The sequence below is a fragment of the Pezoporus flaviventris genome, unplaced genomic scaffold, assembly GCF_033815535.1.
Source record: "Pezoporus flaviventris isolate CSIRO_AGI_PZ_B2104156 unplaced genomic scaffold, CSIRO_AGI_Pfla_v1 ptg000015l, whole genome shotgun sequence".
Taxonomy (NCBI): Eukaryota; Metazoa; Chordata; class Aves; order Psittaciformes; family Psittacidae; genus Pezoporus; species Pezoporus flaviventris.
The window spans coordinates 38,807,334-38,821,657 of record NW_026892563.1 but is presented as its reverse complement, the minus strand read 5'-3'; the positions used below and the strand labels follow the sequence as shown (position 1 = coordinate 38,821,657).

At 41.9% G+C, this 14,324-nt stretch overlaps 1 protein-coding gene across 1 annotated transcript in view; it reads right to left on the bottom strand.

Annotated features, from left to right (window-relative positions):
- Positions 1–14,324, bottom strand: part of MAN1A2 (mannosidase alpha class 1A member 2) — a 139,263-nt gene that overhangs the window by 101,993 nt on the left and 22,946 nt on the right. The window contains exon 2 of the mRNA XM_061454184.1: positions 6,560–6,815. Coding sequence (XP_061310168.1) covers positions 6,560–6,815 — 256 coding nt within the window. The remainder of the gene's footprint in view (positions 1–6,559; positions 6,816–14,324) is intronic.

The window sequence follows — 14,324 nt, the reverse complement described above, 5'->3', positions numbered from 1 at the left end:
TCTAGAGCTCAGAGAGTCTTTTTGTCAATTCTCAGGATACAGGGGAGGACCTAAAAAAAAGCTAGGAGGATTGGCCAGGTTAATAAATGGTTAAAAGGGTGGTGTCATCATCAGGGGGGTGGGTGTCTTGAACACGGGACCCAGGTTTGTAGGCCAGGTCTACTGGGGGCTGGTGGAGCTGGTTGATAAAAAAGGGAAAAAGCAGTTTTGGTAGGAGGCTTGCCAGACTGGTCAAGGAGGCTTTGAACTAGATGTGCTGGGGGAGGGGAGCATCATTCCATCCCAACACACCCAGTCAGTTGCCAGCACCTATAATAAACGCTCTGAGCAATGTAGATATATTCCAGCCGCCCCAGCCAATGAGCCGGTTTCATTTAGAGCTCGGCTCAGATGCCTTTATACAAATGCCCGTAGCGTGGGGAACAAACAAGAGGAATTAGAGATGTGTGCACATCTACGGGGGTATGATATAATAGGCATCACAGAAACATGGTGGGATGGCTCTTATGACTGCAGTGTTGGAATGGAAGGTTATAGGCTCTTTAGGAAGGACAGGCCTGGCAGGTGGGGAGGGGGAGTTGCCCTTTATGTTAGGGATAGGCTGGAGAATATGGAACTGTCTGGGGACAGGTGATCAGTTAACAGAGAGTTTGTGGGTCAGGGTTAAAGGGAAAACAGCTATGGGGGACATTATTGGGGGGATCTGTTACAGACCACCTGATCAAGAAGAACCTGTGGATGAAGCACTCTATAGACAGATAGGAAAAGCCTCACGCTCACAGGCCCTTGTTCTCATGGGTGACTTCAACCACCCTGACATCTGTTGGAAGGATGGTACGGCCCGGCACAAGCAATCCAGGAGGTTCCTCGATTGTGTGGAAGACAACTTCCTTCTGCAAGTAACAGAGGAGCTGACAAGGAGAGGTGCCGTGCTTGACCTCGTGCTCACCAACAGGGAAGGGCTTGTTAGAAATGTGATGCTCCAGCGCAGCCTTAGATGCAGCGATCAGGAGATGGTCGAATTTGAGATCCTCAGGAAAGTGAGAAGAGCGTGCAGCAAGCTCACTGCCCTGGACTTCAAAAGAGCAGACTTCGCCCTCTTCAGAAGCCTGCTTAGTAAGGTTCCATGGGACATAGCCCACTGGTTGATATTCAAGGATTTGCAACCTAACTAGAAGGAAGTGCAGCAGGAGGGCCAGGAAACCTCCTTGGATGGATAAGGAGCTGCTGAGGAAAATTCAAATGAAAAAAGAGGCTTATAAAAGGTGGAAGCAAGGGCAGGCGGCCTGGGAAGAGTACAGGGATGTTGTTCGGGAAGCTAGGGACCAGGTTAGGAAAGCTAAGGCCCAGTTAGAATTAAACTTGGGTAGGGATGTTAAGGATAACAGGAAGGGATTCTATAGGTACGCAGTGAATAAAAGACAGACTAGGGACAACGTAGGCTGCCTCTGGAAGCTCTCGGGAGAACTGGCTACACAGGATTTGGAGAAGGCTGAGGTTCTGAATGACTTCTTTGCCTCGGTCTTCACCGGCAGAAGCTCTGACTGTACCACCCAGATCTTGGAAGGCAGATGCAGGGACTGTGAGAATTAAGACCTTGGGCCCACTGTAGGAGAGGATCTGGTTCGAGACCATCTTAAAAGCCTGAACACAAGTCAATGGGACCTGATGAAATCCATCCATGGGTCCTGAAGGAGCTGGTGAATGAAGTTGCTAAGCCGCTGGCCATCATACTGGAAAAATCCTGGCAGTCAGGTGAAGTTCCTGATGACTGGAAAAAGGGAAATATAACCCTCATTTTCAAGAAGGGGAAAATGGATGCCCCGGGGAATTACAGACCAGTCAGTCTCACCTCTGTGCCTGGCAACATCTTGGAGAAGATTCTCCTGGAAGGCATGCCAAGGCACATGAAAAACAACAAAGATGCTTGCTGACAGCCAGCATGGCTTCACTGAGGGGTAGTCCTGCCTGATGGATTTGGTGGCCTTCTATGATGGGGCTACGGAACTGATGGACAGGGGTAGAGCAGTTGATGTCATCTACCTGGACTTGTGCAAAGCGTTCAATACTGTCCCACACGACATCCTTGTCTCTAAATTGGAGAGACATCAATGTGATGGATGGACCACTCGGTGGATAAAGAACTGGCTGGATGGCCGCACACAAAGAGTTGTGGTCAATGGCTTCATGTCCGGCTGGAGACCAGCAACGAGTGGTGTCCCTCAGGGATCGGTGTTGGGACTGGTCTTGCTCAACATCTTCGTCTCTGACAGGGACAGTGGGATTGAGTGAGCCCTCAGCAAGTTTGCCGATGACACCAAGCTGTGTGGTTCAGCTGATATGCTGGAGGGAAGGAATGCCATCCAGAGGGACCTTGACATGCTTGTGAGGTGGGCTGATGCCAACCTCATGAAGTTTAACCAGGCCAAGTGCAAGGCCCTACAGCTGGGTCGGAGCAATCCCAGGCACAGCTACAGGTTGGGCAGAGAAGAGATTCAGAGCAGACCTGCGGAGAAGGACTTGGGGGTGCTGGTTGATGAGAAAATGAACATGAGCCGGCAGTGGGTGCTTGCAGCCCAGAAAGCCAAGTGTATCCTGGGCTGCATCAAAAGGAGCGTGACCAGCAGGTCAAAGGAGGTGATCCTGCCCCTCTACTCTGCTCTTGTGAGACCTCCCCTGGAGTATTGTGTGCAGTTCTGGCGTCCTCAACATCAAAAGGACATGGAACTGTTGGAACAAGTCCAGAGAAGGGCCATGGGGATGATCAGGGGACTGGAGCACCTCCCGTATGAAGACAGGCTGAGAAAGTTGGGGCTGTTCAGCCTGGAAAAGGCTGCGTGGAGACCTCAGAGCAGCCTTCCAGTATCTGAAGGGGGGGCTATAGGGATGCTGGGGGGGGACTCTTCATTAGGGACTGTAGTGACAGGACAAGGGGTAACGGGTTCAAACTTAAACAGGGGAAGTTTAGATTGGATATAAGAAGGAAATTCTTTCCTGTTAGGGTGGAGAGGCACTGGAATGGGTTGCCCAGGCAGGTTGTGAATGCTCCATCCCTGGCAGCGTTCAAGGTCGGGTTGGATGAAGCCTTGGGTGAGATGGTTTAGTGTGAGGTGTCCCTGCCCATGGCAGGGGGGTTGGAACTAGATGATCTAGATGATTATATAGATGAATTACACAAAACTGTGAATGAGCTACAATTGAGAATAATGTAATACTAGATATAAACATCAGAACCAAAAGACAAAAAACAGGACATGCAGATTCTGCTCCTGATTTATTCTATAAGCATAAGATGCTTATAAACACCCCTCTTTGTGTTCAGTAAACATTCTTCTTATAGAAAGCTTTCAAACACTTTACAAAGCTCTCAAGTAGCGTTACAATTTTTCTTTTTTAACTTTTATAAGCACTTTAAAAAAATAATCATAGTATGCACTTTTAAAATATTCAGCTGCTGCAAAACTGCTTCTTATACAGAGGTCTGTTAAAAAGGGACTTTTCCAAGTTGGGCTTTGGAAAGAAAAAAATAGCAACAAATTTTCTGTAAAAATGTACAGAAACTGGTTTCCTGTTTGAATATTTTCCAGTTTTCTCCCGACTGTAAAGGCCCATGTGCATGTTACAAACTATCCCCAACAGTCAACCCAATCCTCTGTAGTTTTTCCACTGCTTGATATTAGTCAAAGTAGGCTGTATAAATTAATTTTTTTTTTTTTCTCCAATTTAAACAGCCTAAAGCAAGTTCCTCAACTTCATCAGAACACTTAGAAGCCAACCAAGGCATGAGCCAAATGCCTTCTCAGGACCACCTGCAGTTCTGAAGCCATTTATGCAGCCTTCAAAGAGCTAGAAGTTTCCCTGTACTACTTTTCTGGTCTCAATCCAAAATCACTATGTCTTGCATGTCAGAAATGTTACATATGGAAGGTGTAGACCTATGTTAGAGATACTGTCTCCCAGAACTTGTTCTGCCTTTGCTAAGTCTATCTTATCTACAAAAACTATTTATATTATTCTATACTGGTTACAAAATACAGTGACAGAAGACCTCAGTGATGGTCGTAACATATTTTAAAATGCACTTTGCATCTCTGGAATTCCTGCAGCCTTCTGTGATATACCTGATATTGTCAAAAACAGATTTTGGGCAAAATATTCTTCATATGACACTGTAGATGTACATTTATCTCAGACATTGCTCTATTCATTGCAACACAGCAGATGCCAAAATCCAAAAGCAGAGCCAGAGGCCAAACAAAAATGACAATGTATGAACAATAGGTTCTTCAGCATTATCATTTGTCCATTCTCACTAGCACACCTTCCACTCCTGTATTCTGCACCTTCACACATCTAGCTGTAGATTTGAGAAGCTGCTGCCCTGCATCAAAAAAGATTAATAATTCTTGAGATCCCTTGGTAGGTAGGTACAGTACTACCAAGACTGACTCAATGAAGGCAATTCACACAACAAAGACAAATTTCCATTGTGCTAGTGTGATCCTGGACTGTTCAAGCATTGTGGTCACACTACTGAAGACTCATCAGTACAAATGTAGAATTATCTTAACTGAAGTACCCGCCTAATGTACAGTCCCATAAAAATCTGGTGTATGTAAAGCTACACGTTAGAAGTCACAATAGGAGCCATCAATGAGTTACACAATAAAAAACCCAGCTTATCAAAATGACTCACATGTAGGCCAAAAAAAGTAAGCCTTTTACAGCATGAGATTTGTGGCAACTGCAGCTAAGGATCACCAGAACTACTACCTGGTTATCCTTACTCACAGACTACCCTGGATTCCTTACTCACAAATTGCTATACTCTCAGGTTTAGATCAGCAAGAGCTATTAAACTTCATAGTTATGTTGCCAAGAAAATTGCCATTCTGTATTAACCAGTAGCTCCCCATCTCCTCTCAGTCTATATTCTGACCAATCCACATCAGAAATGCAAATGCTAATTCTCAACCCTACCTCCAAATCCAGGCTTGATCTCTAGGAAATTCAGTTGATTATTTCTTCCGAACCTGAACTCAGTACTTTCACATTACTTGGTCAACTCAGTTTTATTGCACCCATTAAATCTATCAGTGCCACACTCAAATGTACGTACATACAGTAATCAGCAGCTAAAATTAAGAAGCTTGCACAACTACATGACCATACCATTCACTGCTCACCTTCACCCTACACAAGACAGTTTGAAAAGCAAGACCCTCTATATATTCTCACAGGACACAGTTTCGAAAAGCAGCAGAGCCTTTTGAAATCCACAGTTCAATGCCATACTTTGGAGAAAAGCCCTAACCAAGCAGGGTCAAGGGGGTCCAATATCACATACAACTTCTCAGTCAGAAGTGCTTTTGCTAAACAGAATAAGCATGCCTTCTGGGAAGGATTTGCTACTTGAGAGATTCAAGTAGTGATACAGCTCTATGATGCATCACTCTTATCGTAGGCAGTTGTTTGTTATTTGGTAAGGATGGATTTCATCTAGTCATCATTAATAGTCAAAAGTAAAATACCAACTTGGGTGATCTACCCACAGCATGGCATTCTCTCCAGCTGCAACTTCTCCCTATTACAAGGACAGGTATGAATGACCTATTTTTGTTTAATTTTATGAGCTAATATAGATTACAATAAAAGATCAAGCTGCTGGAACTGCCAAGTGCTGTGGTCGTGGGTGTTCTCTAGTGACAGACCCCAGGCTTGTCTATCTCTGGCCTGAACCCAATTTTTTAGGCGTAAAACTAATAAGATTGCAGGGACAAAAAAAAAACAAAACAATCAAACAAACAAAAAAACCTGCTGTACAATGTTCCTGACATCCCTGTTAGAAGTACAAACTCAGAAAATGCCTGGCATTAATAACAGGAAATTGGCATTGCCAGTACAAAAGAGGACAATGAGTCTCACTGCCAACCAGGAGTGGAAGAGTGAGACCAGAAACAGCAATTCCACCAGATAATCTGCCACAGAACCAAAAGCCTAAGCCAGCATCTTAGTTTGAATGTTTTACAGGTAAACAAGGCAATCTACTTAAATGAAATCCCAGGTTTTAGACCCATTTAAATCTTATTTTGAAAAGCATGTCATAACTCAGTAATTTGCAAATTTAGGAGCAGGTCTTTATTTTCCCTTATATTTTCAATCCACTTTTTTCAACATTTTAAAGTATCTTGTGCCGCACTAACATATCTCTTCCTTTGACTGGAATCTGACAAAGTCAGTCTCTGCTTTAAAGATGTAGTTGTTGCTGTTTTGTGTGTTAATGACAAACCCGCTTTGAACCCATACCAATAAGTTTAATAAACCCTTAAAATAACTTTTAAGTTGTTCTCCAGTGAAATATTAACACCCCAACATGCAACTAAACACATGCAATAATGCTGATGTTCATTAATACTTTATGTGCACTTTTAGCTTATTGTTTATTCAAAAAGATTTTGTAGTCCCATTTTTAATATAAATCATAACAGCAACTGAACAGTGTATAAATAACTGCTATCAGATACAAGAACAGGTAGAACCACATCATCATCATCTTTACCTCTTTAATTTTGTTCCTCTTCTCTCGGATATCCGGGTCTGCTGGTTCTCCACTGTTTATCCCTATAAGATTTGGTAAAGGAACGGGGGGCAGTGGCTTGCTGTCTTTCTTTTTCAACTCTTGCACTACTTTGTTCTTTTCTGTCTGAATCTCAGCTTGAATCTCATCACGTGATTTCTTCAATTTCTCCTTAGCCTCTTCCAGTGCCTTTTCATGATCTGCTCGGATCTTATTTCTCAGACGTTCCTCTTCTTCTCTAGAGACACAAATATTAGTCAGCATCTCATTAATAAAAACCACACTGCTTATAAACAAAACGCAGCTTCAAAACAGAACCCACATCCAAGCCGCTTTACTCCAAGTAATTCCAATGACTCAGACAAGTTTACTTTATTATGCTTGTTCAGAATCCTCCAGTCCTTTTGCCATGAACTCCAGAAGAACAGGGCACACACCAGCAACGTTATTGTGGAAAGATGTATCATTGGGTTTTATCTGCAAGCACCTTTGCTTACCTACTCAAGAATTTAGAGAGAAAAAGCCCTACACCCTGTAATTCAACTACAGATGTGTGCAGAGGCACATCTAGCAATCATTCAGTTTAAGAAAGAAGATCAGAAGGGCTCTTCCTAGTCTTGTGCACAATAAATACATTGTACACAACTTTTCAAGATCTGCAGTAACCACCATTTAAAAGAAAAGATTCACAGCCACTCCTTTTACTGCCAATAAGTTGGGAGCTGCAAGAGCTGCAAACTCCACCACAGCATGTTTTATCTTGAATTCAGAATTCATTGCTCCAATCAGTGCGTCCATAAACCTCACACATTAAACACAGAGTTAATTATAAAGCTATTTAGGAACATAAGAGCTTTCAGTAAAGCATGGTTTTGAAACTCACTGTCAACAAAACCAACATCATCTTGGTTCTAAAAGCACAATCTTCTATCACGATCTTTAATGATCAGTAAAGATTTCGAGATTCACATGCAAAATGAAGCTTACTGTTTTAGAGCCTGGGTTAAACAAGAGACAAAAATGGCTCATTCCAGTCTCAAAATATTTCAAGGCATCAGGAAGCTACACATCAGACTCTCAATATAACCTAACCTTTTCAAGCTTCTTTAAAATATCAAGTTGCTTAGTGACTAATGTAAGCCAGAATAGTTGTAAGGATTTAAAACAAGCACTAGTTAAAAACAAACAAAAAAAACCAACAACAACAAAAAAAACACAACAAAACCACCCACACTCCCTCCCAGTTCCTCCCCCAGGCAAAAATACCTTTTCCTCAAAAAGCATTAGGGAGGAGTCGGTGGATAATGGAAAGAAAGGCAGTCAAGCAGCAAGCCATGTAATAAATATCAAGCTTAGCCTAACTGCTTTCAGGAGGAATCACTTGACCCACATTGCATGGGGTTTTTTTCCAGTATACTGAAAACATACCAATGAAGAGAAACCACCATTTGATATGTGAGAATTAGAGAAGTTCAGTTGGAAGGGACCTCCAGTGATCATCCAGACCAACTGCAATTAAAAGCCAATCCAAAAGTTTACAGAAAAAAAAGAAAAACAACCCAAGATTGATAACTGTTAACCAAATATTGTCAAATATTTTTAACAAATTTTGTAGGGAAAATATCCCAATTTATATTATATAATATATTCCTCATTTTGTTGTCAAAGTCTGTGGTGAACTGCTAATGCTTCCAGAGACTGAAATCAATATTAAGAAGCTTGCTGGGCTGCTGCGTTGGATTGTTTGGGGACACGGACAGATTTTACTGAGCTTTGCAAGTATAGCAGAACTGGATTTATTAATCTCACAGATCAAGATCATATAACGTCATTTACAAGCACTGCTTCACCTTTACAAAAAGAAGGTCAAAGAACAAAGCTAATAATGAATAGCTTGCAGAGAGTTATGATACTATTGTATCAGAGCAATCCCACCAGACTGATTCATTTTGTGCAAGGTTTATGACTTACAGTCTTCTGCCAAGGGAGAGCTGATTTTAAGTCAAAATGCAATAAATCAAGCTTTCAGTTCCAAATATTCACAGTTCAAACCCCCAGCGCACCAACCCTGACTGCTATCTCATGGACATGCAGTATATTTTTAAGGTAAAATTTATACACTCTTTTCCCCATTCTTTAGCTTGGGCTCAAAAGCTCCAAGACACTTAGGCACACATTTTATTCTCAAGTTGACAAAACTGGTATCACTTGTCATCATTCAGAAAATAACTTCCCAGTTTACAGGTCAATGCGCTTAGCATGCAGGGGGAAAGCCACAGTACCGCAACATAAATGGTCTCAGCAAAATGCGCTGTTACACAGAATGTTTTATTAGCCCTTCCATCTTTCTGAAGTGCTATTAGGTTTGAATTTTAAGAGGTTATAGCAGCATTATTACCTTTCAATATTTCCGTACTAGAAATACAATGCAACTTTTTAACAGACAGACAGACTGACTGAAAGGCTTTGAAACTGAAGTTCCTCAGCCACTTTTCTCAACATGGCGCACAGCACATCCACATTTCTCCCAAACAAAAAACAAAGGACTGTGCTCCTCAACTTTGACTATCAAATCCAAACTCATTAATATTGTTGAGCAGTAGCAGTGCTTCTCTCCCTCAACTGTAGAGCAAAGAAACAACTATCTCTTCTAAAGAGAGATAATACGAGTAATATTTAAGATAACTTTTACTTCTACTATGACTCACAGGAGAAAATAAGCTTCCTTGTATTTTTGCAGAAGTTACACTCGCTGTGGCAGTAAAGTGCTCAATTCTGTAACGAAAGCAGCTGAAATTTCCTATCAAGCAAAAGACTTGAAAGCATGAAATGTGTAGTCTGGAAAGCTTTTCAACACTAGCAGAGGGCTTTGCGTAAGATGCAGCTAAAGAGAATGAGAATGAGGTTGCCAGAACGAGACACATCATTCCCCAGAATCAAGAGGCAGCAGGCTGTGCAGGAGCCAAAGAGATGGCTTACAGAGGATGAGAAATACGAAGCACTGCTGAACATTTAAGAATCAGAAATATTTCAGTGTGGGGATAATGTACTTTGGAGGTATGGTTCTTATTTTCAAAAGAGTTCCTGCAAGCGTCAGTCTTTACCTTCTGACCAGATCTACCATTTTGTTAATAAATATTGAAATTCTTCCTCCAAAAGAAAGAATTTTTAGAAAAACAGGATAACAGCCTATCTCAGACCTTAAGAAAAAGATGTTCAAGGTATAGGTATATCCACATCAACTGAATTTGGAGATGATGCTTTACAATGAGCATGCTTTACTCATAAATTGAAAAGGGCTTGGTAAAACCCCTGGTTCACATGCATGTCCCCAGAAATATGAAAGAGATTCATTACATATGTGTAGTTATAGTGAGTCTGACTCACTAAAGTGATCTGCTTTGCACACCTTCAAGATCAAGTGCAATGAATATTTTGCCTTTACCTTTTCTTTATATTTTCAGTCCCAGGTGCTGCATACAACAGTAATAATAAAAGCTCTATCACTCTGCCATCTTCATCTATTTCTAGATTCAAACTGCATGAAACAGCCATAAATAGGAAAACAAGTTTTCAACTCATGTCTATTTACACTGCAGGATCCGCTATAGAAACATAAAAAAGCTGCCGATTTCTACAGCACTATAATACAATTAGAGTCATTAAGGAGATTTGAATGATGGCCTACTTGCCTTCAGTCACTCAGCAGAACTAAGTATTTCAAGAAAATACACCGAGACTCAATAGAGATGAAAAACTCTAGTACTAATTGTATGAGCAGCTCCAAGTCTTCCAGGAAGTGACATTTTGAGACAAACATGAGAAAACAGTAAGATGAATAGAAAGGTCAACAGGTATTTGAGGAAGTTTACAGGAGATTGTCCAAGAGCTTCTGCAGAAATATCCTCTGTGCAATTACCAGAGACAGACAGCATGAACTACAGGAGATGTCATATTCTACATTCCAGCTGAAGACATATTTTATCAAATATATTCAAGTATAAAGAATCATAGAATGGTTTCGGTTGGAAAGGACCTCAAGATCATCTTGTTCCAACCCCCTGCCATGGGCAGGGACACCTCACACTAAACCATGTCACCCAACACTATGTCTTTGAGCAGACAGGGATGGAGCATTCACAACTTCCCTGGGCAACCCATTCCAGTGCCTCACCACCCTTACAGTAAAGAATTTCCTCCTTATATCCAATCTAAACTTCCCCTGTTTAAGTTTGAACCCATCACCCCTTGTCCTATCACTACAGTACCTAATGAAGAGTCCCTCTCCAGCATCCTTGTAGGCCCCCTTCAGATACTGAAGGGCTGCTCTGAGGTCTCCATGCAGCTTCTCTTCCACCTTCTGGGCTTAGCACGAGCAAGGGCTGAGGGTGCCAGCTCCCTGGTGGAAAAGCAGCACTTTACCTCTGGCAGGAAGGGCATTCCTGGTGAAAATGACTGCCTGCAAGTATGGAAAGGTGGGATCTTGTTACACAGCGATGACAGAGCACGGTTCTGCCCGGACGCTGCCAAAAGGATTGCCTTCCTCGTAGGGCTTGCCTGAAGCCCCACGGTAGGACAACACCATCCGCTCTTGCCTCCATGGGAAGAGCGCTGCCCTGGAGGTGGCCTCGGCAGCTCCACATCCCACCTCTTCCACCAGCCTATCCACCCCACAAGATGGCGGGTGCCGCCATCACCTCAGCGCTGCCACCCACCACTCATGTTTCTTCAGAGTTCTTAAGCAACAAAAACTAAGAAAGTAGTTCTGAAATACAGAATAAAATACAGACTATTGAAAATACAGAATAAAAAGAATTAGAAGATTGAAAATGTGTGAGCAGCGGACATCCCCCCAAGTCATAACCAACCACCAACAAGCTGCCCATCTAGCATAAGAAAGAGTCAGCAACAGTTTAATGCATGTAGATAGCACCACATTCAAATACTCAAGAGTGAAAGAAAGGCAACCTCAGAAAGGATCCATCTAAAAATGTAAGATTGGAAAGAATCCCAGCATAAACACATATACCCAAATCTGTCAAACAGTTTCCCTATTCAACTACCCACCCCAACCCCGCCTCTAGGCTACATAAGCAAACTCTTATGATATAGAGTATTTTGAGTAAATCTTCAAAATCCCTTACCTAACAGAAAGCTGCTGCTTCCTTCTAGTGCCCCCCCTTCCCCCCCACTTTACTCTGAAGTCTCAAAAGACAGAAAGGTTCAAGTACCATAAAACAACAGCAGTAGCTACTTTAAAACAAGCAGTATTGTTAAACAAATCTGCGATTAGACTCTCTTTTGCCAGCAGGAACCATAAATAGACTTAAATGAGAATCCAAAACTAGAAACACGTTCAAGATTTTTTAAAAGAAACCCTGTAAATAACCATTGCAGCTGCTTATGCAGAAGAACTATGCACATAACATTCCAAAGCTGTCTAAATGCCATTCAAAGAAGACCACAAATGATAATGCTTGATAACCAAATCACTAACCAAAACTTCATGTGCTTTAATCACGCACGCAGTAGCGAGCCTTATGAACTTAAAGGCTACTAAAGCCTCACTTGTCAGGACAATGATTTTTAACGTGTCTCCTATCTGCTGTGACACAGCAGGCTCTTCAGAAATAAATAGCAAGAAAAGTAAAACAACCCAAAACGCTTTCAGATTACTTCGTGAGATTTGAGATCAAAAAAGGAAACAAAAATTAGCATGGAGGCAAGAAAACTGGCCACCAGTAACTGCTCTCTCATATGAAAAAGCAGAGCACTTGGTCACCAGAGTGAAAGGACCCCCAGTGTATTATTTGGATTTTCAGCAGATAGACAAGAACTGTTAAAGCACATAAGTGTTTGTGTAAGTCTGTCATCTAGAAATAAAGCCCTTTGTGGAAATTCTGAATTTTCTCAAATTTAAACTTCAACCAGAGGCTACTTTTAGAGACAGAGTGAAATAAAGGTAGGCACTAATACTACAAAAAAAAAACCCAACCAACAAAAAACTCAACACCCCAAAAAATGTAGAGTCAGTGCCTAAAAACCATTTCACATGTCAACTACAAAAGTTGCTTCTCCCTCCAATCTTGCAGCATACACGATTTTGTAACATCCACACATCACAATCCCATCATATTCTCCTAGTATATAGAGTATATAACACAAGGACACTGGAGAAATATGTAATGCCCCTCACTGCCCAGAAAATAAACCTGAATTGCAAATTCCTCGAGTGGCTTCTTTCAGACAAAGGTGACAGGAGAATTTGTTTCTAGGAAGTGGTTACATTTGCATATGACATCAGTATGGCTTCTTAAATACAAGGAACATGAGACAGAGTCCTCATTCAAGTCCTCTTACTCCTCTCCAACCAGTATCGGAAATTTTCCTCTTGCTGTCACACTTTCCCTTGATCTTCACATTCCTATTTCCTGCCTTCCTTTACTATTACTTGTACCAGCTTAAGCTCCGCTAGCTTGCTTCCTTGGTCTTCTACAAAGGCATGGCTTCCAGTTTGGATGCCAGCCCTCCTCGCTTCCCATCATTAAACTTCTTTAGACCATGCTACAGAGGAGAGAATTAACTTGCTGACACAGGCACTCTGTTTTACTCCTAAATGCACCCTCTTAAATTTCATACAGACCTCCTCCAAACTAAACTTCCTTCCACTTCAGTGCAATAATGATGTCCCTGATTGATCTCTTCTGCAGCAAAATCTTAGACCAAGAATCCTAGCCTTCAGCCACCTTCATCACTGCTCTCAAACTCTCATCTCTATGATGGAAATTCACAGATCACAGAATCATAAAATATCAGATTAGAAGGGGCCTCAAGAATCATCTGGTCCAATGTTCCTAGGCAAAGCATGACCTAGACTAGATGTCCCAGCACTGTCCAGCCGAATTTTAGTGTCCAGTGTTGGGAAATCCACCCCTTCCCTGGGGAGTTTATTCCAATGGCTGATTGCTCTCATTGTGAAAAATTTTCCTCTTGTGCCCAGTTGCTATCTCCCCAGGAGTAACCCATGTCCATTTCCCCATGTGACTCCACATCTCCATCTTTTTTGTATCCACTCTTTAAATACTGGAACATGGTAGTAAGGTCACCCCGAGTCTTCTTTTCTCAAGGCTGAACAAACAAACACAGCTCTCTCAGCCTTTCCTCATCTGGCAGGCTTCCTAGTCCTTTAGTCACCTTTGTGGCCCTTTTCTGGACCATCTCAGTCTGTCCACATCTTTTTTGTAGAGCAAGGACCAAAGCTGAACTCAATATTCCAGGTGTGGCCTGACAAGTGCTGTTTCACATCTGCTCTCTTGTCTAAACCAAAACCTCAGTCTCTTGACATTTCTTTGTAGCTGCATGTCAACCTTCAAGCCAAATGAACTGTGACTTACTGTTAATCTTCCTCCCACATCTTTTGTTCAGCAGTGGAAAATTCTCCATTGCCCAGATTGCCAGTGTCTGGGCATTCTTCCCATTTCCTAAAACCTGACTACACCTAACTTTTCCTACTCCGTTTCCATTTATATTTAATGCAGGGTTTTTTTTAACCGATACAGCTAAAGGCCCTGAGATCTTATTCTGTTCACCCAACAACTCCGTTAGGATGACAGTCCACAGAACTACTTGCATCTTTACATTTCCTTTCTGCATTTTTTCCTGCAAAGTTTGTAATTCATTACATGTATTTTTTAGGCACAACAGAAAGAAAACACAGCCACTTCTGGATGCATAAACTCATGGTTTT